A 27,618-nucleotide genomic window follows, 5' to 3' on the forward strand; every position below is an offset into this window, starting at 1 on the left:
TATGGTCGCAAAAAGCATCCAACCTGAGACCAAATGAGACTTCAGGAGTTGATGTATCGAGTACCAAGTTCCAGGGGGCGACAGGGATGAGTCGATGTTTGACTCTCGAATCCGCCAGACCAGGTGAGCAACTGCCCGGATAGGCAAGTCTATCTGGTGACTAAGCCAGACCCTTGTTTGGGGGGGAAACAGGTAAATTACCGTGTTGTCACGCAGTATACTACTTAACACATCCATCATACCTCATGGGGATGGATACTATGAAAGACAATGTCGGTGATCATCACGAAGATGACTGGAAAGGGACGGAGGCTCACCGTAAAAGTCGACTTCTCTCTGTCACAAAGCCACCTGGCCTCCTCGCTCACAGCCGTTGTGCCGCTGTATCGAGAGATAGCCGCCGGTATCTATGGGGTACACATACATACTTACAGTCTAACACTATAGTTATTATAGTTAGTTAGTTGGTTACTATGCTTAGGTACAATCTGAATGCGGTGTTACCTTCAGCGGCATCAATCAACGCTGCGACAGATAAGTGCTGTTACTAACTGATCCCGGATTTGCTGGCAAATCCTTTCCTGAAAGTATCTTTGGTTCTCTACCTGGTTACTTTGTATGTAGCTAAAAACCGAACTCTGCATAAGAGCGAAGACTAAACTCTTCATGGAGTTAGTTCTGCAATGGATGGAGCACCGCAAACAGGGCGGACAGACTCAAAGCGGGCCACTTTCTGGCCGGTCCAGGCTCTTTTCCTCTTTTCCCTGGCATCCAAATTTAGCAACTTTTAGGGACCGTCGAAAACGAGGGGAAACAATCCCCCATACCTTCCTTCCTTACCCTTACCTGCTCAATACCTGAAATTGAATTACTTAATTTGTCGCAGGAAGGAGCAGCAGCAAAAAGTCCAGAACAAAAACCATCCACCATGGCTTTCTTCCTTCGGTTCCTTGCAGCATCCGTTCTTTGTCTCCCTCTCCTCTTCTCTTCTCTTCCATCTCCCTTCTTTCTTACCCTGAATCCAGGGTCGTGATCGTGTCGTTCAACAGCAGGGGGGCGCAACCCCGTTCCCGCCGGGCGCATTTTCCTTATCTTAGGTTTGCACCGACGTAAACGTTGTTCCCGGCTGACCATTATTGACTTCCCACCCCCTCACCCTCACTCTTTCAACGGGTCTCCCCCCCCCCCCCAGGCAAGGCTCCTTTCCCTGAACGGCGCTTGGCCGCGCTTTTATTGCTTCAGATCTTGCTGAAGATGGCCTACAACGCCGTTTCTCAGGCCGACCACGAGGTGGCTTCCAACGCGACCGATTCGGACCATTCCCGCAGTCCATCGCCGGACTCTCAGCACAATGGTCACTTCCAGCAGTTGCCGTTGGACGCCGACCACATTGGGGCGGGCTCATACCTGCAACCCGCCAAGTCGAATGAAGACTCGGGCGTCAAGAGCTTGGGCTCCATGATCCGATCGATGACCTCAACTAGCTATGATATGGTGGAGGAAGATGACTACGAACTACCTGCCGATCCCTCTGCGGACCAGAGTTCCAATAGTCCCCGTTACGTCCCTCCGCTAAAGACAGTCCCTCAGACTAGTTCTACGACTACCACCGCCGCTACCGATGCCCACACCCCTGAACCGGCCCTCCGGACTCCAGTCACCGATCAGCCGGTCCCTCTCAGTCATCCTACGCCCGACCTTCAATCGCTGCAAGGAGCCTACATCAATAATGTAGAGCGGCTTGAAAGGAGCGCTGAACGCATGAGCCTGAGTTCCAATATCGAAGACGAGATTCGCAGAATGGACCAGGAACAAAAGCGACGCTCTAGTTCGGCCTCCAACTCCACTCACGCCAGCAATTACGACGGCCTCAAAACAAGTCTGTCGTCTCGCCACGGCTCCATACAGTCCTCTCGTTTGGCACAGGTTGCAGAACACGCCCCTGCACGATTCTACGGCGATTCGGCCACTCGAGTTCCCGCGATGCCTTACCTTCCTCCTCCCCCACCGCCGGCTGTGCACACCGAGCACGACTTTGTTCAGCAAGATTACTACGACCAGGAGCTTGGGGAAGAGCTGGAACGGACATACACAGCTGCTTCCACCGATACGTATCAACAGGCTAGGGTCCTGTTCAACGACTTTGATGGCGTGCATTATGTTCCGAATGAGAGTAATCTGGGCCGACGAGTGTCGCTGACGCGACCTCCCTTGGCAAGCAGATCCGAGGCATATAAGGAGCCGCAGGCAGGCGAGAATATGGTTTACTACCCTGCTCCTGTGCCAAGGATGTTGAATCTACCACCTCGTTTGTCGCAGAAGAGTGATCAGCCACGAGGCAAGCGTCGTTCACAGCTCCTAGGTGTGCTCGCTGCCAAAAACCGCAAGTCCACCCAGGTAGTCGCTGGTCAGGATCAAGGTGATGGTGGCGAGTCAAGTAACCACAACCAGCCGACAAGCGTACCTCCACAACTGCGCGCGAGTATGTTTTTCGAACAACCAGCTAGAGCCGTTGATGTAGAGGTCACTCAGGCTTCTGCAGTGGCGACGCTGGACAACATTCTTGATGCTTCTACAACTGCACCTGTCAGTGCGTTCACGGGGCAATTGGACACTAAAGGATTCAGTCAAGCAAGCCGCAAACTATCTTCGAGGGATTTGACGGAGCAGCGAAAGTCGCTGAACTCCACAAGTATGATTGGGCTTGGCCATCGCTTGTCTGATCCGGATCTCAAAGATGTGCCTCTTGGATCCGGTCACTTACACAAAGAAACAGAAGGCGAGGCTGCAGATGTCCATGAAGGCACATCTTTACGGGATGATAATCAAGACGGGCTTGGCGGTCCTGATGCGCTCGAGGCCGATGGGGAAGAGCACAATCATGAAGAGCCTGACGCCGACTTCACCGGGCCCCCTAACACGCTGCTGGCCGAGCTTGAATACCGAAAGAGCGAGTTGAAACAACGACTGCGATCGGCCCCCGAAACTACGGCGTTACACTCGACTCTTCTCCAACTCGAAGCGGTTGCGCAGAAGCAGAGCGAACATCGACGTCAAAGACCAGTGACCTTGGCATGGGAAGCCCCAGATGCCCATCCCCAAGAAGTTGACGATGACGATGATGTGCCCCTCGGCATGCTGTTTCCCGAAAAGGCGAATGCGGTCAGTGAGGTGCGTCCGTTGGGATTGATGGAAAGAAGGGAGCTGGAAGAGTCCGAGCCTCTCAGTAGGCGTCGTGCCAGGCTCCGCGGTGAGCCTGCCCCGCGCAGCCCTGAGAGGCGCCCGGTCACCATGTATTCTACGGGCGCACCAGACGATCAGCCGCAAGAAGATAGTGGTGACGAAGGCGAGACTCTAGCCCAACGCTTGAAACGGCTCAAAGAGAAAGACCAGCCTAGTGCACCCGCCGATAGTGATTTTGCAAACGAGATTCTGGCGGAGATCAAACAGGTGGGGGACGCTGAAGAAACCACCCAAGAGAAGGAAACGCCACCGGAAGATGAAACTCTGGCCCAACGTCGAGCTCGCCTGCAGAAGGAGGCTGAGGCTGAGGCCCGACAGAATTCCACATTGAAGATCCCCCGGTACCGAAGAAGCATGGCAGACATCCTCCACGCTCGACGTCCCACCACTGTTGGACGGCAGTCGACAATGGGCACTGCAGCGCCTCAGCCGATGCCTCAGCGCACACTGGACCATCGAATGTCTCTCCAACAGTTTCCACCGAATTATGGGCCGATGCCGGGTGCTGGGTATCCCCAATACCAGGGGCCCGCCGGCACAGTGCCATATGGCCCCGGGATGGTGCATCCCAATACCTTTTACAGTGATGCGTTACTAGGGATGAACCATCTCAGCTATGCTGTGCCGCCTAAAACGAAGATGGTCCGACCGGTCAATGAACCGGGGCAACGGGAGATTATCGACCGCTGGCGACAGAGTATCGTCTGACTTAATCCTTTATTGCTTCCATCCTCTACATTTTGTTTTTCTGCTTCAGCATATTAGCCGATCGATATTCTATTTTCATCTGTCCGAGCAATTGGTTATCGGGTACATCTACAGGTGTTTAGCGCATCTTGCTAGCATGAGTTTGAAAGCATGAGCGATTGCGTGGTGTTAATTTCGAGTTAGATGAGCGGAATATTTCCCAGTTGTACTTATAGTAGCATGCGGGTCATCTTAGTCGCCCTGTTAGAAGTGACGATCTTTGCATATGGAAAAGAGCAAATCATGAAGCCCTCCATCCCCTTAAAGTGTGTCTAGCTAGCATTTGTATCGCACGGGATGCGCAATGGTTGGCATTAACCATGTGTGAATGGTGTGCATTAGTTATCTTGTTGTCACTTTCTCAATGCCCAGTAGGAACTCAAAGAGAAGGGCACTACTAAATATAACTTTTTTTTTTCTTCCACTCTAATTCCAGACTTATCCGTTTGCGGTTGCGCATTCCTGCTAAGGTAGCTGGTCCGTTCCTGACTGGCCGACTGCTTTTCCTTTCCCCCCTTTGGCCTCTTTTGCTTATCAGGAGACTCATTCCATCCCCCCTACGTCCGTCGGTCTCACCCAAACCACCTTACCATCACTGGTAGGACTATTCCTGTTCCATGACGATCGTTGCTTGAATCTGCTGCATCTCCTCGAACCCACCGCATTAACTCATTAAACACTCCGTCTCGGTTTTGCGCGCGTTCCCCTGGGATTGGCCCGCCCTCAGTCGCCCGGATGAGACATTGCCCCACGCCGCAACCTTGATCTTCCTCTTCTACTCCGCAGAGCTGTCACGGCCTTTGCGAACTTCGAGAAGCGCCATCCCATACGCATTGCGACCATCAGAAACAATGGGCGAGGCTTTCGCATCCTAAACGCCTCCTCAGACGCGCCCTGGGTGCTTCGGGCTGACTCTCTAACACCATGCCACCCTCCACGGTTTTCGCCTACTGGCGTCGCGAGCATCGCCGATCGAGCGCTCCCGCCGTCTCGCCCTCCTTACAGCCCACCTCCAAAGCACCGGTCACCAGCAACCCTCCTCAACTACCGGGGTTGTCTAACACAAGGCCAAATCCTACGGCGCTTGGGACATCTTCTGTGGAGAGCTCGAGTCCGCAGGTCCCGAACAACCCCCATGAGGACTACTATGATGCAACAAAAAAAACCATCGCCGTATCCGTCGCCCCGGCCAATGCGCCAGGCTCCTCTTCAGCAAACCTCGCCATTCCCTCCTCTTCCTCAGACAACCATGCCCGACCTATTTCAAGCTCCGACGAGCAAGATGTTACGATCACCACGTCGCAGTCGAACTACTCCCAATCGTCCATTGCCCCGCCGCGTTCAGATCAGGGCGACGGCGACTCTCCCAAACCAAGCTCCCCGTTTCGACTGTCCTTGGGCAAAAACCTACTGAACTCCCATAACCTGACTCCCGATCACCATAACAAACGCTCATCGACTCCGGGGTTGTCATCTTCCGGTCATTTCCGATTCAGAACCTCTCCTGACATCTCCCCGGGCGACCGGATGGCTTCGTCACACAAGGACAAGGAATACAAGTATGAAGGTGCGGGCAATCGCCGCTCCGCAGACCGGGACGGTCCGTCGGAACAGGCCCATCATAAATCGGGGAGGACTCGGCTTCACTTGCTGAACCCTATGTCTCTGTTGGCCAGAAGGCGTTCTTCCAACCTGGCCAACCTGCGGACAGAAGACACTAGAGTCGGGGCTCGCAATATAGTCCCGGCCATACCGGACGACTATGATCCTAGAATTCGCGGCAACATTGTACACGACTTCTCTGCGCCTCGTCCGCGTCGGAACCTGTCAACGGCACCTGTTCTTATGCATGACGTGAACAATCAGTCGAGCCCGGCAGATGTAACCTACAATGGAAATGGAAACTCTGCGCACGGTGCTGACCAGAGTGCCCAGGCAGGCGAGCAACGGAAGAGACACACGCAGTACTCTCCTGTTTTCAAAGAACACTTCGAGGATGATCAGAAGGTGCTGCAAGTCGAGAGCAAGGCGTATCTGCAGTCATCGTTACTGACAGCGCAATCCAATGTTGAAAATGATCCACACACGCTTCCTGTATTTGCACGAAAATTGCCGTCAAAGATACCGGAGCAGGATGTGTCGCCTGAGGTGCCAAGCGACCAGACGACACTGAAGCAAGACAGCCAACAGAGTCCACCTAGTAATGTCGGAGCAACAGCACAAGAAGATACCGACACGATTGAGGTCATACCATATCAGCCATCTGGTTTACCTAAACATCTCAAGAGTAATGCCTCCCGGTTCAGCTTCGATATGAATGGCGTCGAATCATCCACACAGGAGAAACTCTTAGAAGAGAAACATAAGGAGAAGGAGGCTGCAAGACGGGCCAAGGCACGTATGGAAGGCACCAGTTTTAGCGACGGTGAGGACGATTTCGATGAAGATCTGCTCGATGATATGGACGATCTGGAAGAGAAGATACCCGGTGTTAATGTCGACGCTGACGAGGACGATGATTTCTCTGGCTTTTCCGGCCCGGGTAATGCCCTCAACAAGCCCTGGCTTGCATCTGAACTCTCACCCATCATTGCTAGTCCGCTTCCAACTGGAAGCACATTTCCCCAGAATATACAAGAACCGGCCCAGGGGCCGTTGGCAGACATCTCTGCTATTTTGCCCGTATCCGATTCCGTTGTCTCTGATGATGTCACGACCAATACACAGGCATTATCAGAGGCAACAAATGCTTCCAATAATGCAGCTCAGGTTGCCATGAGTTCACATCCTCCAGCTCCGCAGCCAATAGAAGATAACGACGATCTCTATTTTGACGACGGCGAGTTTGGTGATCTGTCCACAGAAGACATGGGCGAAAAATTTGACGAGTCCATTTTCGACGATGAGACGAGTCACCTGTACGAGCGGAAGCCAGTGGTGCAGCAACCTGTTCCTGCACCTGCGCCGCCGCCCGACAACGGGGCCGGGAGCGCTAATCCACTGGATGGTACTGCGGAACACGATGAGATTACGCCAGAGCCAGACTACGATGGCGGACTTAGGCATGTTCCTAGCATGGCAAGCGATTATCGAAAGGGGTCCATTAGAGTCTACGGGCAAACGCGTGAGAGCTTGGCTAATCTGGGGTCTGCAAAGGCTCATGGTGGGGTGCTTTCCGAGCACAACCTCGAAGCTTTCCACAATGCATTGGCCAAAGCCGCCAGTGAAGCGGCTGCAAGTGACAGGTTCGGGCGCGAGACCAGCGTCAGCGAGCGGTCGTTGGGCCAAGAGAGCACCGCCCAGACCATGGATACGCCTTCAGGCCTCATTTCCGATGATAGTCGCTTGAGCCAGACCGTGGATATGGCTGCATTCGAAGAAGTTTTCGAAGATTTCAGCTACGATGACAACGATGATGCACTGTTTGACGACCCCATCATTGCAGCGGCGAACGCAGAAGCCCTGGAAAACGACGATGAGGGATTTTATGGTCAAGAGTTTGGGTTCTACGCACAAGCACATGGGGGCTGCAACGGTGAGCTCACCAACGGGGGCTACTTTGGTCCACGAGGGGTCGAGGGCGTCAGTCGTAGCTTCAGTAGTCGGGGCAAATTTCGAGAGCCAAGTTTGACCCCTATCACGGAACGCAGTGAATGGAGCACGCGGAACTCAGTCATCTCGTTGACAGCTCACGGTGCCGCCCATTCCAACCCTATCGCCAGCCCAGGCTTGGCTCAGCTGGTCGACCTTGGCGCTATGGACGACGAGATGTCTCTGAGCGCTTTAATGAAGCTCCGACGGGGTGCTTGGGGCGGAAGCAACGGCAGTCTACGCAGCAGCAGTGGCAGTCCCCCACTTCTACACTCGACGTCGAACCGGGCGAGCTTCATCTCCGATGCCAGCCCCACGATATATACAGCACCTCCCGATGCGTTTTGCGGGAGTGCGACTGAGTCTCCCATCCGAGAGTCTGACAGGTTTAGGTGGTCGCTGAACAATACGGAGCAGCGTGTGGGACAGTCAGCAGGAGGCGAGATAGAGCCTTAGAGCTGCATCATCTGAATCGACTGGTCCTTTATCGGTCATACGCCCCAGGGTTGGCAGGAAGTCAGCCAGACGGGCGCACGCGTGTGACCAGCCCGGCTGCAGATCCCGGCAACAGGCCAGTCGGGCCAGTCGGTAAAAGGATGAGAGTATATATATAACGCATATTGGTTTTTTTTTTATATTGTTTTACTTACCCACAGGAGTTCGGGAGAACTGACATATATTATGATTGTAATGCCTGATATATAATGCTTGATTGTGCAGATCAGAGCGATGATCTGTGGCCTTTTATGATATCTGATGACCCCAAGGCGGATGGGATGGATGGGAAGGCTAGACGGTGATGATTATGTATGTTTGCATATAGTAGTACTAGTACAGCTTGGGAAGTAGTAATCTATTTGATGCTGGTTGGCCATTTTGTGAGATGCTGCGGTGAGTCGTGGTCCGCTTCCATTTGTACGACAGCCGGAGCATAACCAGAACGGTACCCAGGCCCCGGGAGCATTCAGGGGAATGACAGCCCCTTCATACTCCAGACTTTTTAGAGAAATAACTCAATAATTACTCCGGATTGAATCCAGCTTTCATCCCTGAGAAATCAACCCGAGGATGATTGGTCCACGTGCCCACCCGCAAAGTCCCGGAGCGGGAAATGCTCATAACCGGGCTGTGGCGGTGCAGTAATTGGGAGTAATTGAAAGTAAACTTGCAGTGTTGTACCCGCAACCGGGAAGTTCGGCCCGCCCTGCGTTTTTCTCGGTTGCAGGGCACGGAATGACTAATGTGTGGCGACGCTCTACAGCGTAACTAGTTGATGTTCGCTGTGTTAGTCTCAGCCACAGCCTGCGCTCGCTGGCCGTCATAGCCGTAGATCTCGGCAAACCTCAACTTGTTCCCGTTCCTCCCAAGGCCCATCTTGCTCTCCCATCTCCTCTCCATTCTTCCTCTTCATACTAACGAGGCTGTCCTCTATATTCCACCCTCTCCTCTCCCCCCACTACTTTGATCAATAGAGAGTGCTTTTGCTCTCTGATGAGTCCCGTTTTGTTACAGGTGCTACGGCAATCCTAGTCGACACCTGTGTTTTTCTCGTTCCCCTACAAACCGTGCGTGTTCCTTTCATCCGCCTCGAGAAAAATCCCGCAGCTTAAGCAACCGGTCCCCGTCAAACTAACTCGCGATCTTTACCTGCCATAGTTCTCGAGATAATTCGCCGTGTCATATATCTCGTTCGCCTAATCATCATCGAGCTTATAGCATATTAAATTTCAGCTCGCATTACCCCATAGAAAATCTGTCGCGATGTTTCGTTCCACTGCCGTAAAGGCCACCAGCGGCCTGCGCAGTCCGGCCTGCTCTTCTTGCAAGAGATCCCTCTCTCTTGCTGCTACTGCCAGATCTGCTGCCAACCGCTCAAAACTTGGCCTGACCACCAGACGTCCTCTCGCTCTCGTCGACCGGTTGTCCAAGAGGCACTATGCTGCGCCCGCTGAGGGTGTGGTAAGCAATTCCCCTGCACATGTGTCGTCCACGCTTTTTGGCTTGGTTTCATCTCCGGTCTGAAAGCCAGTTCCGACTGACATTCGCTTTTTTGGCGATACTGTAGGATGCCAATGACTCTTTCCTCTCCGGAAACACCGCCAACTACATCGATGAGATGTACGTCGCATGGAAGAGAGATCCCTCCAGCGTGCACATCTCATGGCAAACGTATTTCAAGAACATGGAGGAGGGCAACATGCCCGTCTCCCAGGCTTTCCAGCCTCCTCCGACTCTCGTCCCTACCCCTACCGGTGGTGTTCCTCAGGAGATGCCCGGCGCAGGCCTGTCTTTCGCGGCCGGTACCGATGTCACGAATCACCTGAAGGTTCAGCTCCTGGTCCGCGCCTACCAGGCTCGTGGTCACCACAAGGCCAAGATCGATCCTCTTGGTATCCGCGGTGAGGCCGAGGCCTTCGGTTACAACAAGCCCAAGGAGCTCGAGTTGGACCACTACGGATTCACTGAGCGCGATTTGGACCAGGAGTTCAACCTTGGACCCGGTATCTTGCCCCGCTTCGCCACCGAGGGACGCAAGAAGATGACCCTGCGCGAGATCATTTCCACTTGCGAGAAGATCTACTGCGGCTCCTACGGTGTGGAGTACATCCACATCCCCGACCGTAAGCCCTGCGACTGGATTCGCGATCGCTTCGAGGTTCCCGAGCCCTACAAGTACTCTGTCGATGACAAGCGCCGCATCCTCGACCGCCTGATCTGGTCTCACAGCTTCGAGTCCTTCCTTGCGACCAAGTTCCCCAACGACAAGCGTTTCGGTCTGGAGGGTTGTGAGACCCTTGTGCCCGGTATGAAGGCCCTCATCGACCGCAGTGTCGACTACGGTATCAAGGACATCGTCATCGGTATGCCTCACCGTGGTCGTCTGAACGTCCTCTCCAACGTCGTCCGTAAGCCCAACGAGTCCATCTTCAGTGAGTTCGCTGGTTCCGCCGAGCCCTCCGACGAGGGATCCGGTGATGTCAAGTACCACTTGGGTATGAACTTCGAGCGCCCTACCCCCTCGGGTAAGCGTGTCCAGCTTTCCCTGGTCGCCAACCCCTCTCACTTGGAGGCTGAGGACCCGGTCGTTCTCGGAAAGACCCGCTCCATCCAGCACTACAACAAGGATGAGCAGAACTTCGACTCCGCCATGGGTGTGCTGTTGCACGGTGATGCCGCTTTTGCCGCCCAGGGTATCGTCTACGAGACCATGGGATTCCACTCTCTCCCCGCCTACTCCACCGGTGGTACCATCCACATCGTTGTGAACAACCAGATCGGTTTCACCACTGACCCCCGCTTTGCCCGCTCCACCCCTTACTGCTCGGACATTGCCAAGTCCATTGACGCTCCTGTCTTCCACGTGAACGCTGATGACGTTGAGGCGGTCAACTACGTCTGCCAGGTTGCTGCCGACTGGCGTGCCGAGTTCAAGCGTGACGTTGTCATCGATATCGTCTGCTACCGTAAGCAGGGTCACAACGAGACCGACCAGCCCTCTTTCACCCAGCCTCTGATGTACAAGCGCATTGCTCAGCAGAAGAGCCAGCTTGACAAGTACGTCAACAAGCTGATCGAGGAGGGTACCTTCACCAAGGAGGACATCGATGAGCACAAGAAGTGGGTCTGGGGCATGCTGAACGACAGCTTCGACCGCAGCAAGGACTACCAGCCCACCAGCAAGGAGTGGCTCACCTCCGCCTGGAACGGTTTCAAGACCCCCAAGGAGCTTGCCACTGAGGTTCTGCCTCACCTTCCCACTGGTGTTGAGGGTCCTCTGCTGAAGAACGTTGCTGAGAAGATCAGCGGTGGTGGTAGCCCCGAGGGCTTCACCCTCCACAAGAACCTCAAGCGTATCTTGGCCAACCGCAAGAAGGCTGTCGATGAGGGTCAGGGCATTGACTGGGCTACTGCTGAGGCTCTTGCTTTCGGCTCCCTTGTGTCCGAGGGTTACCACGTCCGTGTCTCCGGTCAGGATGTCGAGCGTGGTACTTTCTCTCAGCGTCACGCTGTCCTGCACGACCAGGAGACTGAGGGCACCTACACTCCTCTCCAGAACATCTCTGAGAACCAGGGAAGCTTCGTTATCTCTAACTCCTCCCTCAGTGAATTCGGAGCGTACGTTTCAGCTTCTGCCTTTCTCATGTGAATTAAAGCTAACACTATTCTAGTCTTGGTTTCGAATACGGTTACTCCCTGACCTCCCCCAACGCCCTCGTCATGTGGGAGGCTCAGTTCGGTGACTTTGCTAACAACGCTCAGTGTATCATTGATCAGTTCATCGCTGCTGGAGAGTCCAAGTGGCTGCAGCGCTCTGGTCTGGTTGTTTCCCTGCCCCACGGTTACGATGGTCAGGGTCCTGAGCACTCCTCCGGTAGAATGGAGCGTTGGTTGCAGCTTTGCAATGAGGAGCCCCGTGTCTTCCCCGAGGGTGACAAGCTCGACCGCCAGCACCAGGACTGCAACATGCAGATCGTCTGCATGACCAGCCCTGCCAACCTGTTCCACGTTCTGCGTCGCCAGATCCACCGCCAGTTCCGCAAGCGTATGTGACCTACAAAATCTCCTGTACAAGTCTAGTGCTAACTATCGTTCCAGCCCTCGTGATCTTCTTCTCCAAGTCTCTGCTCCGTCACCCTCTTGCTCGCTCTGACATTGAGGGCTTCACTGGTGACTCTCACTTCCAGTGGATCATCCCCGACCCCGCCCACGGCAAGGAGATCGACGAGCCTGAGAAGATTGAGCGTGTCATCCTGTGCTCTGGTCAGGTCTACGCTGCTCTTACCAAGCACCGTGAAGCCCACGGCATCCGCAACACCGCCATCACCCGTGTTGAGCAGCTGCACCCCTTCCCTTGGGCTCAGCTGAAGGAGAACCTGGACAGCTACCCCAACGCCCGCAACATCGTCTGGGCCCAGGAGGAGCCTCTGAACGCCGGTGCCTGGAGCTACACCCAGCCCCGTATCGAGACTCTGCTGAACGAGACCGAGCACCACAACCGCCGTCACGTTCTGTACGCCGGTCGCGCTCCCAGCGCTTCCGTCGCCACTGGTCTCAAGTCTGTCCATCTCAAGGAGGAGCAGGAGTTCCTCAACGATGCTTTCACCGTTCACCAGGAGCGCCTCAAGGGCGAGTAAATGATGTCGTTGTAAGAGTGTGTTTGGGTTGGGGAGTCAGCGTTGGCTCGTTCTGGTCTTCTTTGTATGATTTTCCTTTGTTCAGCAGCATAGTGTACGATGATTATACTACAGTTCATGCTTAAGTGTTTCCGGGCTTTGGGTCTCGTTTCTTTGCCACATTGTTTCGTGATCTAGCCTGCCGATACCTAGCATGTGCTTCGTGCACGCGTGTAAATTAAGAACGTTGATATAATTTCAGTTTCTTTGGTTGGCAATTGCACCGTAAGCTAGACTGTATACAAAGGCTTGTATGCTTTCCAAGCTCATTGACATCTAGTTCTTATAGCCAGAAAGAGTGGCAAAAATCAACAATCACGGGGCAATGGCGCATCTGGGAGCGCGTCAGACTGAAGATCTGGAGGTGGCCGGTTCAAGCCCGGCTTGCCCCATCCTTTTTTCTCAATTCATTTTTGTTGTGGGTTGTGGATCTCCCGATATACACCAGTTGATAGCTCGAGTTGAAAGTTGAGATTCGTTTAATTGATATGTGACGTCACCGAAAGCTTATCAGCATGTCTTTGTCAGCCGAGATTCAGTGCCTGGCTCTGCAGGCACCAATCACCTGATAAATGATGGGCTCTGCCGGGTCTTTCTCCGCACTGCAAGTCTCCCATCGCTCCAACTCTCGTTTCCCACCCCCGATTTTTCCCTGTTTTGTCTGTCTGTCCATGTTCTTCCATCTGTTGAGCCATCGATCTCCCAGTATCTTTGAGTGCTTCTTGTTCCCTGATTGAGTCGGACTTGCTGTCCGACTTGTGTGCCTTTTCCTTCTTTACCCATCATGTCTGCCGTTGCCGTCAACTCTCAGGGTCAGAGCGCTCGTCAGTCAACGCGCCAGACGAGAACGAACCCATCTCGCACATCCAAGACATTGGGCCGCTCGTCCTTCGCTTATGGTCATGGCTCCATGGCAGATATCCAGTCCGCGACCCCTGTCGCCCATGGCTTCTATCCTGCTCTCACTCATTTCACGGACGCCATTACAGCCCTCCCCAGGGAATTTCGTCGTCATAATTCGCTGCTCAAGGAGGTCGATGCGAAGGCTTGGGCCCTCGAGGATAATTTGCTCCAATTGTTGAGGTCCGCTTCGGAGTCGCAGCCTGTGCCGTACCCCTCTACTCCGGTAGGTAGTTTTGCTGGGCGCCCTGTTCGGGGAGATCTCTTATCCATGGTGTGGGTCATATAATGGTCTGCGGGGATAAGCTATTTACGATGGATTTGGGCGGATATGAGCATGTGCTGACGAGTTATCGTGACTAGATCCCCGAATCTCAGGAAAGCAAAGACCGCCGGATCCTGTTCCATCGTGTGCGCCATACGCTTACGGATCTGATGATGACCGCGGATGAGAAAAACCACGTTATTTCGAATGCGAACGACGAACTGGACCGACAGCTCACACGTCTTGATTCTATCTTCCCGTTCATCGCGGGGGAGATCAGCGATGAAGCTCGTCTGGGAAGTCTGACGCACTGGGCTTACACGAATAGAAATGCCCCTAAGACAACTACTAATGAGCGTCCTCGTCGGGAGGCTGCGTCGACTAAGGAATTGGCGCATGCGATCCATGAGGCGGAGGCTGCTTCGCGGAGCGAGGCTAGGCGAGAAGCTGTCATCGCGCGCAGGCAGCGTCGCACACATGCGGATTCTGATCTGGATGATGTACGTGCAGGCGGGGCTCGCAAGGGACAATCTAGTAAATCTCGCGGGGGTGCAGGCACTGGTGATCAGGCCGGACATGGTCAGGGAAATACTGGGTCGGGCCAGGCCAAGCGGCGCAAGGTCGAGCGGCCCGCACCTGTGGAGGCTGGTGCTGCAATGGAGCGTACTGCTAGCAGCGCTAGTACTTCGAGGCAGGCTGCTTCGAAGGATCCCGCTGAAGCTACGAAGAAGAGGCGGGCACCTAATACGAATGCGGCTGCTCGGAAGAGGTATGTTGGTTTTGCTTGCTTTGAGTATACATGAACTAACATGAGTGGCAGAAACAATACCAATGCATCTGCAGTCGATTCCCCGGTTCTGGCTCCATCCCCTGTTGTCGCTGCTGCGGCTATCCCACGAAGCGCTGTCAGTCCTGGACCTGGTGCAGTGCGGCCGCAGACTTCTCGCGCGCAGCAGACTTCCGGACAAGCAAACAATGGTCGTCAGAGGCCGTCGTCTTCTGCGTCCAATCGTGTTACCAGCAATGGTGCGTTTCAGCCATATTCAATCTCAGTCTGGTCGCAAATCTAACTAAATAACTACCTTAGGCAAAGCTGCAGAACCTAAAACCACAATCAAAGAGACGACATCCAAAACCGAAGCCACTCCTACTTCTAATCCAGATACACAACGAGAAACCGAAGAGCCCACCACAGACGCATCTAAGCTCCCACCTCCTATCAGCACTAAACGCGAAGACACCGATGGAAAGCCCGCGCCGTCCATCGAACCGGGCGAAGTCCCCGCACCGCCAGTCTCGAATCCACCTCCCAAGGGCCGATCATCTAAAACATCCACCCCGGTGCTACCCACCTTCTCCGAACCCACTCAGCGCGTACGACCTACCCGAAGCACGGATCCCGCACCAGCCAAACGGTCCCACAAGAAGAACAGCAGCGTACCAGTGGTGCAAGCGCGGGCTGTATCAGAAGAGGAAGAGTCTCTCCATGAGGGCGATGATGAAGACGAAGACGGTGAACCCAGATACTGCTACTGCAATGAGATCAGTTTCGGTGAGATGGTGGCATGTGATAATGACGCCTGCCCTCGCGAGTGGTTCCACTTGTCGTGTGTTGGGTTGACGAAGCCGCCTGGGAAGAATGGTAAGACTATTCCTTTATTCTATGAATATGGAGGGTGCGGATTGCTAACGTGAAATTAGTCAAATGGTACTGTAATGAGTGTAAGGAGAGTATGCGACGGAGTCGAAGTGGGCGTTGAACAAGCAGAGCAGGATGAAGCAAAGCAAAACAGGATACCGGAGTTATGGGTTGGGAATGGCTTTTGGCTCTCATGAATGTACATACGTAGTAGACAATAAACTGATTGTCTGACTTTTGTCAAGTATGGTTATAAGTAATGGCGAGTAAAGATACTTCTATCTATATAAATACCAGTGAAGGGCATGAAGGCTTCTCGGCCAGTCAGAGAGATGGATCATGGATAGTATACTAGTATGCGCCGCACCAGCTGAGTTAAAATCTGGAGACAGGATCATGATCTTCTACCCCGCCAGCCTATATCAGCTCATTAATACCCGGCGCCATTTCCACTCCATCATGGTCCTTCCTCTGATTCTCAACCCCCAATCGATAACATCCCCATCATCTCAACAAAATGTCCAACAAGAAAATAAAGCTCCCTCGCATTGCCGAGATCGAAGCATCAACCGATATCCTCAGCGACCCCTGCAGATCCATAAAAGTGGTCCGAGTAAAAGAGCGCTTCGCAGTCAAATCCGGCTTCTCCATCGCACCACTAGAAGCAGAAAACATAAGATTCGTTGCTGCTAACAGCAAAGTCCGCGTGCCAAAAGTCTACGATGATTTTCTGGATCCAGAGACCCAAAAACGGTACATCATCATGGAATATATCCCCGGTACCGATTTGGAGAAATTAGCGCCATCTCTGTCTAAAGACCAGAAGTTGAAGATCAGCAAGCGTATCAAGGAGGCACTTGATGAACTGCGACGTATTCCTTCTCAGGGGTACCTTGGGAACTTGAACCGCACACCTTACTACGAGGGCATTCTATCTACGCTTGATCGTGACCCGAGTATATCTGGTCCCTTTGACAATGAGCAAGGGTTCAACCAGGGTATCTTGAAATGCCTGGGGCAGAGGGAGTCGCGGCATTATGTCCGCTTGCTTCATCAAGCGATACAACGTACACTCAAAGGACATAGGATTGTCTTCACCCATGCGGATCTCCAGCCGAAGAATGTCATGGTTGAGGAACAGAAAGGGGTGTGTGAGGATGGAAGTCCGGATTATCGGATAACGATTATTGATTGGGACTTGGCTGGCTGGTACCCTGAATACTGGGACTATTGTAATTCGACGGTCTACTGCCAGGCGAAAGCGGAGTGGCTTGAGTTAGTCCTGGATATCTTTGATGAGTATCCGGTGGAATATCTTATGATGCGAATTTTCTACATGTCGATGTTTTATTGAAGATCTCTGCAATACACTTCAACAAAGGATGTGATAGCCCGGATTATTTCCTACATTCTTAGTGGATACTACATATAGATCAAGGCAATATAATAAGAGCCAAACGCACGTGTAACTTGATGACAGCACAAAAGATCCGGCCTAATTCATCAGTGTATACTAATTTGACATTAGCCGACGATGTCCATATCAGTATTTCATGACGTTTCTCACCTTCTTCAGGACCAAATGATACCCTTCTCTGAAGCCAAATTCTAGACATCACGGAGCCAATCTCCACGGCAATTAACTATCCCATCAATGAAATCAAGAGTAACTGAGTCAATAACTCCAGAGCTGAATACAACCAGATGAATAGTACAGAGTAAGGTGACGGAAATAACAACTGAAAGTAGTTGATAGTCTCACATTAGCTCCCACCTAGTCTTTCATACTACTTCGTATCTAAGTGGTAGTGACCTCGTAACGACTACCAGTATACCAGCCCATTAGTACAACTCCGCCCATGACTGTGTCCGAAGTCAGATAGATACATAAATATCATCCTGAGCGGAGAGAGTATAGTAATAACCAGTAACATAAGGAAATAATTGCCTTTATGCCCCGGGTGTAGCCATACTGCCTAAATTGACCGCTCTATTGACCGCCAAAAGCGGCAGAACCTAGCGAACCTCGCAGAGAAAAGTGCGGATATAGACGGATATATTTTTATACAGCCCCGAAAAAGTCAGTCAGCATTCTGTATACTTCTTGACCGCCTTGTTTGAAGCGGCAGAATCTGGGGCCTGTCACTATAGTGTACTATAGAATGGATAATTGCTGATGGAGATCGATATAAAATGTCTTGAGTGTATGAGTTACTTGAAGCTGCTTGGGTTGTAGCCATTGTGACTGCCCTGTCTTATTCATGACAACTATTATGTGTATTACTAGAGAATTGAAGTTGTTGTTGTCGGCGCTCTTCAATCTTGCGATGTCTTACACAGTTTCATCTCACATCATGTACTACCACCGCTTGGAGCAGACAATTTCCCAACAAATCTCGCACTACCCTTCCAGTGAAGCTGCAACCTAGACAGCTTGGTAAAAGCCAAGTCATCAGGATTCAGCAATTGAATCGTCCATTGAGTAAACAAAGTCGGCTCGGCGTGTTCGGTTGTCGGAGATATCGCGTGCACCAGCGTATCACCTATATCACCTGACTCGTCGATCTCATAGATAAGTCGCACCTGTCTTGGTAGACTGGTGAAATGGAAGATCTGGCCATCTTGAATGTCTGCATATACTCCCGAAGTGGAAATATCGATGTTCGCCTGTGCGATTCCATTGCTGGTGGCTTCGGCTCGGGGAATAACACCCTGCAAGAAGGCCTCGAGGCCTTCCAAATGGATGTGTGATCCGTTATTTGAATAGGCTGGCGAAGCTATTCTCATCATTGGTATCAGTTGTTGGTGCGGGTATATATTTGGCAGGTAGTTGCCCTTGGGCCTGTTATTTCGATGCATTGATTAGGGCCGTATCTTCCCTCACTGGATGGTTATGTATATTGTGACGCTGGGTAGTAGTAGTCAGTTCTGAACTAGAACGATCATGATATTAGGATACATGCGTTGAAACTCTATGGCTTATCTTTGTCTGTGCCTTGAGCATACTGCCTCTTCTCCTCGATATGTGTATCTAGCCGGTCCTGTAGAGGATCGATGTCTTGATACTAAGTTGTAGACTAGTATGACCTCAATCACTGATTAGATATATTCATGGCTACTACATCTTGACAGCCTACGCCTGGGCTTGGATCAATGCCTTAGCATCAATAGGACTTGGACAAGATGATTAGTATATGTACTACCACTTATGAACTTAATTATTATTCTAGAATAATTAACACAAACAAGATTATGTTATGTAAGTACCCTGTAGTTGTTTATTGTCAAGTGGTGCGCGCATAGTATTTTCCTACTATCCGCAACCTACTTACCGTACAGAAAACAACGCAACTCTTCATCTACCAAACCCTAGAGGCGTCTCTCAACAAGTCGTCTCGATGGTGTAGTTGGTTATCACGTGGGTCTCATACTACAGTATGACGTGGAAGCTTCAACTTCCATGCGATCCCAAGGCCGGGAGTTCGAACCTCCCTCGGGACAGATCTTTTTTTCTATATAACCTTTTTGGCAATTCCACGGACTGGTCTCTTGGATCTCCATTTTCCTTTTCTCTTTCTCCCTTTTGACCTATTCGCTTTTCAATTTGTATGGCACTTACTGGCTTCGGCTGTCTAGGAGTTCTCATATACTCGTTTGTGTTGGTGTAGCAGCTACGTGAAGCTCAATGTATGATAATTATGTTGATTATTGTAGGAGAGAAAGGTTCCTCTGTTAGATACTATATGTGGTAGTTTAAATATACAGAATAGAAAAGTATAATTGTATAACATGGTAACCAAAGTAACAAGCGAGCAATGTTCTTGTTGTATAAGATAAGACCTGGAATTATTTAGATTATTCAGATCCACGGTATTCATTTTTGATTAATATTTATGGAATATTAATTCTTAATATTAAGCTACTAATCTCTTAAGAATTAGTCTATTCTATAGATATAGATTCTCTGTAATAGAAAAGCCTAGCTATCTTGGGACCATCGGGATGATGTATTATAGTGGTTATGGGAGTTGTAAGGTCATCAATAGCGGTTCTACACCACCCCGATGCTTATAAGATACTGAGTCTTCAGGATTGAGCTACTGAACCCTCAGGGATTAGTCTATTCTGTGGATATAGGCTACCATTGTCTTCATTATATGAATATATAGCATTTGGTGATCGATTCCTTATCTAGTTAACAGGCTTTCTATCCTTACAAGTAGATCCTTGTCATGATAATAATAACTTCCTTATTTTAACATCAAACTGTGAGCCTAGATAGTCTCGTCCTCTATAACTCTTGAAGTAGAAAGAATAGCTTCATGCCCAGGTACTACAAGTCTTTGGAAAACAGCCAGTGTATGTTCCTGTATTAATCCTTTCAATATATCTATTCATTGAGAATGTAAGTATAGAGGAAGAATATAATATCAAACTTTGAAGGTATCTCAAGGCTAATGAAGTCTTATAGATATCCTAATATCTTGAACTAATGAGGCGAGTTGATTTACTTTATTATTATACTAGGATGCTTCTCATTATCACGGGACATCATTAGGATTTCAGTCCTTTCTTCTTTATGAAATACACAGTCAGAATCAAAGCTATAGCAAAGTTAAGATCATTTCAGAAAAAATTGGTCATTAGCCTTCTCTCGCTAATGATGACATCTAATATATTTGACGCATGGCCGACATGCGCTGTTGGGCGAGTGTAGATAATCATGACTCCTAGCCCGGCCGGGGTATATGGGGCAAGGCTGTCCTCATATAAAGTGCTCATGGTAATATACTCCCCAGGGTTTATAGAATCCGTAGCAGTACAATTGTTGGATAAGGGAGGGATAAGAGATGATAGATAGACAAGGAAGCAAATAATACGGAAATTTGCTTCCTTCCCCGAGGAAAAATAGACAGCCCTCCCTGACTATTGCATAGCAGCAAAACTGCTCGGCCCGTTGAGGATACTGTCCCGATATGGTGAGAAGAGACCGAGATAGAAATAGGAATCTTTGCCATTGCATGCTCACTGGCTGTATTAAACTGAAACCCTGGTCTTCGCATAGCCTGTCGTATAGCGCCAATTGGAAAACTGGTGCAGGTGCAAATGTTGGACTCTTTCACTCCTTTCCAGAGCCCTAAGTCGAGCGCCCAAGTCAAGCTGCATATAGTGAGGCGCTAGTCAGGTTAATTATCGCACAATAGTAATATACACACCTTACTCAAGAAATATTCTTCGTCGATATGCGTCGCGCCACTTGCGTCCAGCTTTGGTTGCGTTTCCAAACCATCCGTATAAGTTGCATAGATTTTGACTAAATCGTCATCTGAACGTAATGGTTGTGCCTCTCTCAATTCATGAATATCACATAGCTTTTTGAATATTTTATCAACATAGTTAGTCTCCGTTCATCGCCTTTGATAAGACTTTGGATGCTAGTACTGCTGCAAGCGTGAAACGGATCAACTTTTCGTTATCAATTGTGGCTCCTCGGCAACTCAGATGGTAAGAAGTCCTGTGCTGAGATAGATTCGCCTTATGGAAGACTGCTTTCATTGCGGTTTGTAAATACTGCATTTATCACTTGATCGGGAGAAAAAGTGGTCCTTGATAGATGGGATGTCCTCCAGTGCACATTCCAAATCCACTAGCGTCCAGCCAGGTGGAACGTACTGTTTAGCTTTTTTCATTTTTCTCAGATCTTTCAACAAAGTTATAAGGGCTGCCTGCCCGCTGTCATCCCGAACTTGCATTTTGAGTACGCCACATAGAGCATGAGTAATGTGTATCGGTGCAGCCGGCAAGATTGCCCACGGCTCAAGGCTGCTAATGACTAATGCCACTCTTGTAGCTGCTTTTTGCACGTCGGAGTTTGCATTGTTTTGACCTAGAAGGGTTGTAACAAACCAAAACATCTCCATTTTGTTCGTACTGTTTTTGTCGGTCTCGTAGTTGTTGATCTTTGCGCTCGGCTCTTGAACAAGTTTCTCTAGGGAAAAGCGGATTTCCTCCGCCTGTTTCGTCCCGGGATTCGACGTCCAGTAACTCATTTGATCCACAGAACCTATTCTTTTGAGCGGGCCTATTCTGCTTTTCCGCTTGCAATTCTTGCACCAGTTCAACCAGCGCCTGTCTAACCAGCGCCTGTCTGAAAGAATTACCATATCAATGTTGTGGGGGTCCCTGGAAGGGATGCGGAAAATACCGATTGCCAAGTCAATAGCTGTTTTGACTGGTATAGAATATTCGTAACGTTTTGCTGTTGATTGTGAGTTTGGGGCATTTCCATGGTCGTCATAGCGCGCAATCTGACGAAAAGGACCGTCATCACATATCCGCATATAGCCAAGGTGACTGATAGAAAAGGCCAGGTCTTTTCAGTGCGAAAGTGATATCCCACGATCCCAGTATCAACAGCACAACAAATTCTTCCGCTGAAACTCCATAGAGAATTTTTTCATTCTCCATTAGAATATCCGCCCTATCTTCTGCTCGGTCGGATGGTGGAATCTTGCATGATTCTACTCCGCACCTTGCAAGCAATCTGCTCCAGCTGCTTGTTCCCTGTGCTGTTTGGTCATAGGTGGGCATCAGGAAAGAACAGAATCTCTGACAGCTTGTCCTCTGTGTCTTTCGGTCACTGGTGGTCATCTTGAGAGTAATGCCTTCTCTGTATGCATTCAGAATCCATCCTTTTAGAGGATTGGCTGCCTTTTCAACCAACCCATGCTCTGGTAGCCGGTGATTCTTGATGCAACTCTGCCATGAACCGCATTGGACTTTGATAGCATGCTCCCGATCGAACAGAAGTCTTTTGAAATTGCTCCATATTTGCAATAGAATTGTGAAAATGGATATTGTACTGATTGCGGTAAGAATTAATGAGGCCAATGCAAGAGCATCACTTAGATCCATCTTGGATATAGTAGAGCAATGACAGTACTATCCAGGGACGAAGCCTGAACAGCATTCGCTTGACTCCAAGAGCGCATCAGTATTTGACGGGTTGGGTTGTTGGAATGAAGGGGCCTTACTATATTCATGCTTTTGTCCGGGTTCAAAGCATGTAATGCTGACATAGGCCTATGGGGTCTCGATTTGTCTAGGTTCGTTGCAAGCGGGCCTTTTTCCTCGGAAAGTTTATCAGGTAACCCAGAAATATGGGTATAGGTAGCGGCCGGCAAAGTAATGCAAGAGAGGCTCGACGAAAGCGGCTCGACACGAATGTGGCTATGAAGTTACCATATATTGGTGGGTCAACCCCAGTCTCGAGATATCACTGTAGTTTCTAGCCCACATATCCTTCTGAAGGGGTGAAGGTTAATGTGAAACACACACACACACACACATACACACAACAGATTTTATCCTTGACTGAAAGCTGTTTGGTAGTTCTAAAATCATGATTAAAACAGCATATATATATGTCGATCTTGCCCTACCACAGGCATATATTTCTTGTGGCTTTCTGTCTAAGAAAAATTGTATAACTTGTTTCTCTGATTAAACAATATACAGCCATAAGAAACAATGACTATTTCCTGCTGATGTGACTTCACCACTGAAAGTGCGATCTACAGTTTTTGACACACCATCGCAAATCAAGGACAGGCGCGTTTGTTAACTACTTCTGGTGCCTGGGACTAAGCAGCTCAATTATGGCACTAGGGAAATATGGCCTCTATGTTACTGAATATAAAAGGTGGGCGGACAAGGCAGTTTCAATCCTAGTTGTCTGGTTCTCCTAATTTCGGTATTGCAGAAACCACAGCATCGCAGTAGAATGCTGGTATACATCTTTTTCTCTACACTCTTTGCCCTACGGGCACTATTAGTAAGTATTAAGTTTGTCTCCCATTACAAGCTAATGTTCCTTTCTTTAATCTTATATCTAGTTTTGATAACATGGTCATCATTGAGCTTGGTAAAACAGAAAATTAAGTAACATACTATATTTTAGCTAGACCTGATAATATATACTGATGTTTCTATTGAACAGATTAAATATAATCTAATAAATTAATTCAGTTAAGATTTGTAAGAGTTCGCTTTCGCCTTCATGACTATCAATTTCCCATGTTCAAATCTATTCTTTCTTTGGTACCAAGGGATAGCATATTATTCTTCCTCGTTTTGGCCCCGGGGATCACTCTCTACATATTGGCTGGGATGTATCTTCTGGTTGAGATGTTTAGAATGCTGGCTTATCTCCCACCAGATGCTTATGTTGGGACTTGGACGGTGAATATACCATTTTTTTGCTGAGGACGGTGCAAAGACATAACCCCAATACCAATGATGACTTACGAATCGAACCTGAATATATATCTTCAGTATAATATTAAGATGTCACAATTACATATACACTTATTTGACTGTCTTCCTAAACAGAGGTTAAACCTGGTGAGTGCAGAGTCTACTTCGCCAATCTTCCCTGAGTGCAGTGGAAATGCAAAGAACACATTTAATTCCGCCCGTATTCGATCATGAAGAGTAACAGTTAATACACATGACTCGAGAATATTGAAGGAATTATGCTTCCGTAGATACATAGCATCGGATCACTGTGCCAGACCAATAACGCAGCGCCCTTAATGCATATATTCATGCTATCTAGGTGGCATGAATCCCGTATCTAATTAGCCTCTTTTTCTAAGCGGAATCTTAGGGGATGTCGCTGTAAGAGAACACAACCGGCGTTAGCACAAGAGGCCCGGAAGACAGATATTTGTCTAGATGAGACCTTCCCATTATGAGGAGAGGAGTCGCCTCGCCATCATTGGGGACACGAAGCGGCATTCACGAGCAGCTTCTTATCCCTTGGATGGGAAATGCACCTCGCGCATTCAGCCCACTTGGGCATGCGATTCGCAGGCTAACCGTATTAGACTCCCCGAGCATAGACCTGGAATAGCGAGACGCTGTAAACGCTATAATGGGTGGTGAGTAGTCGTAGTTTGAGCTCTGGGTAAAAAACTGCATCAAGGTCCCCAATCATACATGTGCCCATCCATTATAGGCAAGCACCTGCATCTCATTAATCAAGCAGAAGTAACCTGGCTCTTTCTCGTCTGGATGAGCATCCTGCCAGGGACTGAGTCTCCTGCGGACGACCATCTTCTTGAACAACGGGGTCGTAACCCAGCGTCGGATTCTATTCTCCCATAGAGCCAATGCTACATGCTGTAGCGATAACCATGCCCCTGTAGGATGAACAGCTTCGTAAGCTACAGGGTTGTAGCCAACGCGGACCTTAGGGTTCAGGTAAACCCCCAGCTCTTGGGAAAGAGGATTATCCGCGTGAATCAAACAGCATTCTGAGCCTTCGAGGTGTGATTTCGCAAGGGAGTCGGAAATGGCACGAAAACGCAGCGGAGGAGTGGATAAGAAGGGCTCCACGGGCATAGCGACTGTGATGGTCTGTTAGTCAATATAGTAGTAGGAAGCAATGTGAGGGGAAGTCACTGACCCATTCCGTTCCAGCAACTCTTGACCGGCACAGGAGACATGGAGTATAGCGCATTGCGCGACACTTCAGAACGGAAATAAGGCCATGTCTGCATAACATGTTCGTCGCCGTTTGCATCACGAAGGGCGAACGTATCATAATAAATCGGTGGCTTGGAAAAGTCTAGCGAGCAAGCAGCAGCATATGATCCATCATTTGTCTCCAATAGTGAAATCACATCGTCAACCTAGATGGAGCCGTCAATAAACTTAATGTTTCTGCACCGACACAGAAAAATGAACATACCGTAAAGACCACATCATTCAGAAACAACACTTTATCAAATATAACACCCCGTCGCGCCAGATCCTCCAACGGCCGCAAGGACCAATTTCGCAACCGGGCCAGATAAGATATGCGTCTTAGCTCCTTCTTATGCCGGGCCGTGTCGATCCAGCCCTCACCCGGCGATGCGGAGATCTCATCCTCATGCGTCGTATCCGATAATGTGATATTGCGCTGCACACCAAGTCGGTCCAGATCCGCGTCGAGATCTCGCAGAGCCCCCTTGGTATCATCCCAGCTTCCGCTCTCGAAGATGCTCACGAAGATGTTATCTGGACCGAAGGCTTTCGCTAGTTCTATGATGGCATCGTTCCAATGGCTTCGGAGGATGGCTTCGTTGTTCCAGTGCGTGCTAGCGATGAATATTCGTTCTGGGATGGGTGATGGTCGAGTAATGTCATTGGTTCGGTAGGAGGAGGACGAAACGAGGTGATGGATGTAAAGTACATCTAGGATGGTCCAGACGAGGACACAGATTAGCAGGCCGCGGAGGAGACGCCGGCGCAGCCCTATTCGGCGGGATACCCCACGCCGGGGGATGAAAGTGGCATAGCTGGATTTAGCAGTCATTGGAGGGGTGAATTGACATGCATGTCATGTGTAAGGGGATGTGGGTTGTACAGGCTGGGGGATTGTGCCTGCAACTGAGTGGTTTGGATGCATTGCAATGGATAGGAGACTGCCAGTGGCAGCTGCAGAAAAGAGAGAGAAGAAGAATGTTAGTTCAACACGAGGCGCTTAACAAGGGGGTAAGCTAATTGGAGGATCTCATTGGCGATGGAGTCAAATATCCCTGAAGAGGCTGAGTCTTTGTTTGACGGAGGCCGGCGGAGTCGCTCTTCTTGGCCCCTTGATTTTAGTATCACGATTGCGGGCTAGGCAGCCATTCATAGGAGATTTTAGCCCCCTTTAATGGAGAGAATGCTTGGTATGATAAATCTTGGTCCGCATTCGGAATCATTGCACTGGTCGACGAAATAGGGCCCCAGAATATTACAAAGTAGTCTTCCGTATCTACATCCGTCCCCATCATCGATAGCGTTCGAATACGGCACCCATGCCGTGACCATCCACTACCAATCAGCTTCCAAATGAATTTGCCAGCACTCCTATATCGTAATTAACTACATGGAACAACCCTCCAATCTATATCCCCCCACTCCTCCTCAACCTCTGTCCAGCAGCATCCCCCGTCGCACCCGTAGCCGACGAACTCGCCGACGCCGCAATAGCCTCTCCCTCCAACCTCCTTCTCAGATCCTCATATCTCCCACCATCTGCGCCTCCAGCTCCATTTACAACCCTTCGCTCTTTCTCCCCCACCATCCATGCCGGGACCCTCCACGCGCCAGTCCCAGGCAGAAACTCCATCCGCCAGGCCACACCAACCAGCCATCCCACCGCAGCGGGGACGACCATCGCCGGGAACTGCGACAAAGCCAGTTGCGCAGCGACAATATACGTTGTAGATTTATCAGACAGTGTAAGAGTAAGAGACTTGCTGCTCTGTTGCGGTTGGTCTTTCGTCTCGTTCGAATCAAAAGCAGATGACGTGGAGATCCGGTAGCGGAAGGTAGATGGGATTGAGGCGTGGTATTGCGCTAATAAGGCGAAGATGGTCGCTACGGGTCCGGAGGGAAGGTAGTTCATTTTCCCGAGGGTGATGGGTCGGAGGACGAGGATGAGGAGGAGAGGTGGGAGGAGGGTTGTGTAGGGGAGTGTGGTGAGGAGGAAGGTCTATAAGCCGTTATTGTTTGTTAGTACTGCATCGATATTATAGCTTGCAGATGTAGAATGGTATAAGAAAAGTAAGGTAGAATAGAGTGACGTACGGCAAACTTTCTTTTTCCCCAAGCGCGCTCGACAACTCGTAGATGATACACTAGCATCGCGGCGAACAGCGCCTCCGTCGAGTTCGCGAATCCGGCTACCTGCCACACCAGAATGCGCCAGAACTGTCCATATTGCCAGATGTGTGGCGCGACTTGAATACTAGTGAGGTGCTTAAGGTCGAAGATGGCGAGAGCCACTGAGGAGGCGATGGTGTAGATGAGGAGGGATTTGGAGATCGAGGCGTTGGTGAGTCCGGAGGTTAACATCTTCGAGATGTTATTGTGAATTTATTAGATTTATTTAGAATATGGAACTGGAGGTAATTTCTCCTGAATATTAAACAATAACTAGAGCATGAAGGCGATGTCTTATTAGTGGAGCGTCCTGGTGGTCGCGATGCTGGTCTGACAAGCTGGAAGGAAGGTGGAGGAAG

At 50.1% G+C, this 27,618-nt stretch overlaps 8 protein-coding genes and 2 non-coding genes across 10 annotated transcripts; 6 read left to right on the plus strand and 4 right to left on the minus strand.

Moving 5' to 3' along the window:
- Window positions 1-1,177: 1,177 nt before the first annotated feature.
- BO87DRAFT_381251 (uncharacterized protein) lies at window positions 1,178-4,246 on the plus strand. The gene has a single exon (XM_025624488.1). It carries the CDS (start codon window positions 1,255-1,257, stop codon window positions 3,949-3,951), a length of 2,697 nt encoding a protein of 898 aa, XP_025474062.1. The 5' UTR covers window positions 1,178-1,254; the 3' UTR covers window positions 3,952-4,246.
- Window positions 4,247-4,914: 668 nt separating this feature from the next.
- On the plus strand, window positions 4,915-8,037 carry BO87DRAFT_321861 (uncharacterized protein; the record flags this gene model as incomplete). The annotated part of the gene is made up of 1 exon (XM_025619950.1): window positions 4,915-8,037. One exon carries the CDS (start codon window positions 4,915-4,917, stop codon window positions 8,035-8,037), a length of 3,123 nt encoding a protein of 1,040 aa, XP_025474063.1.
- A 970-nt stretch (window positions 8,038-9,007) lies between these two features.
- On the plus strand, window positions 9,008-12,973 carry kgd1 (alpha-ketoglutarate dehydrogenase KGD1). The gene is made up of 5 exons (XM_025624489.1): window positions 9,008-9,146; window positions 9,238-9,540; window positions 9,647-11,697; window positions 11,751-12,124; window positions 12,178-12,973. Exons 2-5 carry the CDS (start codon window positions 9,343-9,345, stop codon window positions 12,714-12,716), a joined length of 3,162 nt encoding a protein of 1,053 aa, XP_025474064.1. The 5' UTR covers window positions 9,008-9,146; window positions 9,238-9,342; the 3' UTR covers window positions 12,717-12,973.
- Window positions 12,974-13,074: 101 nt separating this feature from the next.
- Window positions 13,075-13,147, plus strand: BO87DRAFT_t273. The gene has a single exon. It is a non-coding gene; the product is annotated as a tRNA-Phe (tRNA).
- Window positions 13,148-13,187: 40 nt separating this feature from the next.
- BO87DRAFT_411186 (putative PHD finger domain protein (Ing1)) lies at window positions 13,188-17,171 on the plus strand (the record flags this gene model as incomplete). The annotated part of the gene is made up of 8 exons (XM_025626413.1): window positions 13,188-13,881; window positions 14,019-14,689; window positions 14,741-14,946; window positions 15,008-15,562; window positions 15,622-15,640; window positions 15,805-15,808; window positions 16,089-16,706; window positions 17,088-17,171. Exons 1-8 carry the CDS (start codon window positions 13,540-13,542, stop codon window positions 17,169-17,171), a joined length of 2,499 nt encoding a protein of 832 aa, XP_025474065.1. The 5' UTR covers window positions 13,188-13,539.
- A 740-nt stretch (window positions 17,172-17,911) lies between these two features.
- Window positions 17,912-18,346, minus strand: BO87DRAFT_431369 (uncharacterized protein; the record flags this gene model as incomplete). The annotated part of the gene is made up of 1 exon (XM_025627585.1): window positions 17,912-18,346. The coding sequence occupies one exon, from the start codon at window positions 18,344-18,346 to the stop codon at window positions 17,912-17,914; it is 435 nt and encodes a 144-aa protein (XP_025474066.1).
- Window positions 18,347-18,951: 605 nt separating this feature from the next.
- BO87DRAFT_t274 lies at window positions 18,952-19,060 on the plus strand. The gene has a single exon. It is a non-coding gene; the product is annotated as a tRNA-Met (tRNA).
- A 2,051-nt stretch (window positions 19,061-21,111) lies between these two features.
- On the minus strand, window positions 21,112-22,474 carry BO87DRAFT_451198 (uncharacterized protein; the record flags this gene model as incomplete). The annotated part of the gene is made up of 3 exons (XM_025628449.1): window positions 21,112-21,446; window positions 21,492-21,913; window positions 22,092-22,474. 3 exons carry the CDS (start codon window positions 22,472-22,474, stop codon window positions 21,112-21,114), a joined length of 1,140 nt encoding a protein of 379 aa, XP_025474067.1.
- A 2,055-nt stretch (window positions 22,475-24,529) lies between these two features.
- Window positions 24,530-26,210, minus strand: BO87DRAFT_214463 (glycosyltransferase family 69 protein). Its single transcript, XM_025618644.1, has 3 exons — window positions 25,314-26,210; window positions 25,029-25,254; window positions 24,530-24,969 (listed from the first exon to the last, which is right to left on the minus strand). Exons 1-3 carry the CDS (start codon window positions 25,920-25,922, stop codon window positions 24,554-24,556), a joined length of 1,251 nt encoding a protein of 416 aa, XP_025474068.1. The 5' UTR covers window positions 25,923-26,210; the 3' UTR covers window positions 24,530-24,553.
- Window positions 26,211-26,287: 77 nt separating this feature from the next.
- On the minus strand, window positions 26,288-27,588 carry dscB. The gene is made up of 2 exons (XM_025620905.1): window positions 27,185-27,588; window positions 26,288-27,089 (listed from the first exon to the last, which is right to left on the minus strand). The coding sequence occupies exons 1-2, from the start codon at window positions 27,449-27,451 to the stop codon at window positions 26,499-26,501; spliced, it is 858 nt and encodes a 285-aa protein (XP_025474069.1). The 5' UTR covers window positions 27,452-27,588; the 3' UTR covers window positions 26,288-26,498.
- Window positions 27,589-27,618: the final 30 nt, after the last annotated feature.

The sequence above is a fragment of the Aspergillus neoniger genome (assembly GCF_003184625.1).
Source record: "Aspergillus neoniger CBS 115656 unplaced genomic scaffold BO87scaffold_64, whole genome shotgun sequence".
NCBI classification, from domain to species: Eukaryota; Fungi; Ascomycota; class Eurotiomycetes; order Eurotiales; family Aspergillaceae; genus Aspergillus; species Aspergillus neoniger.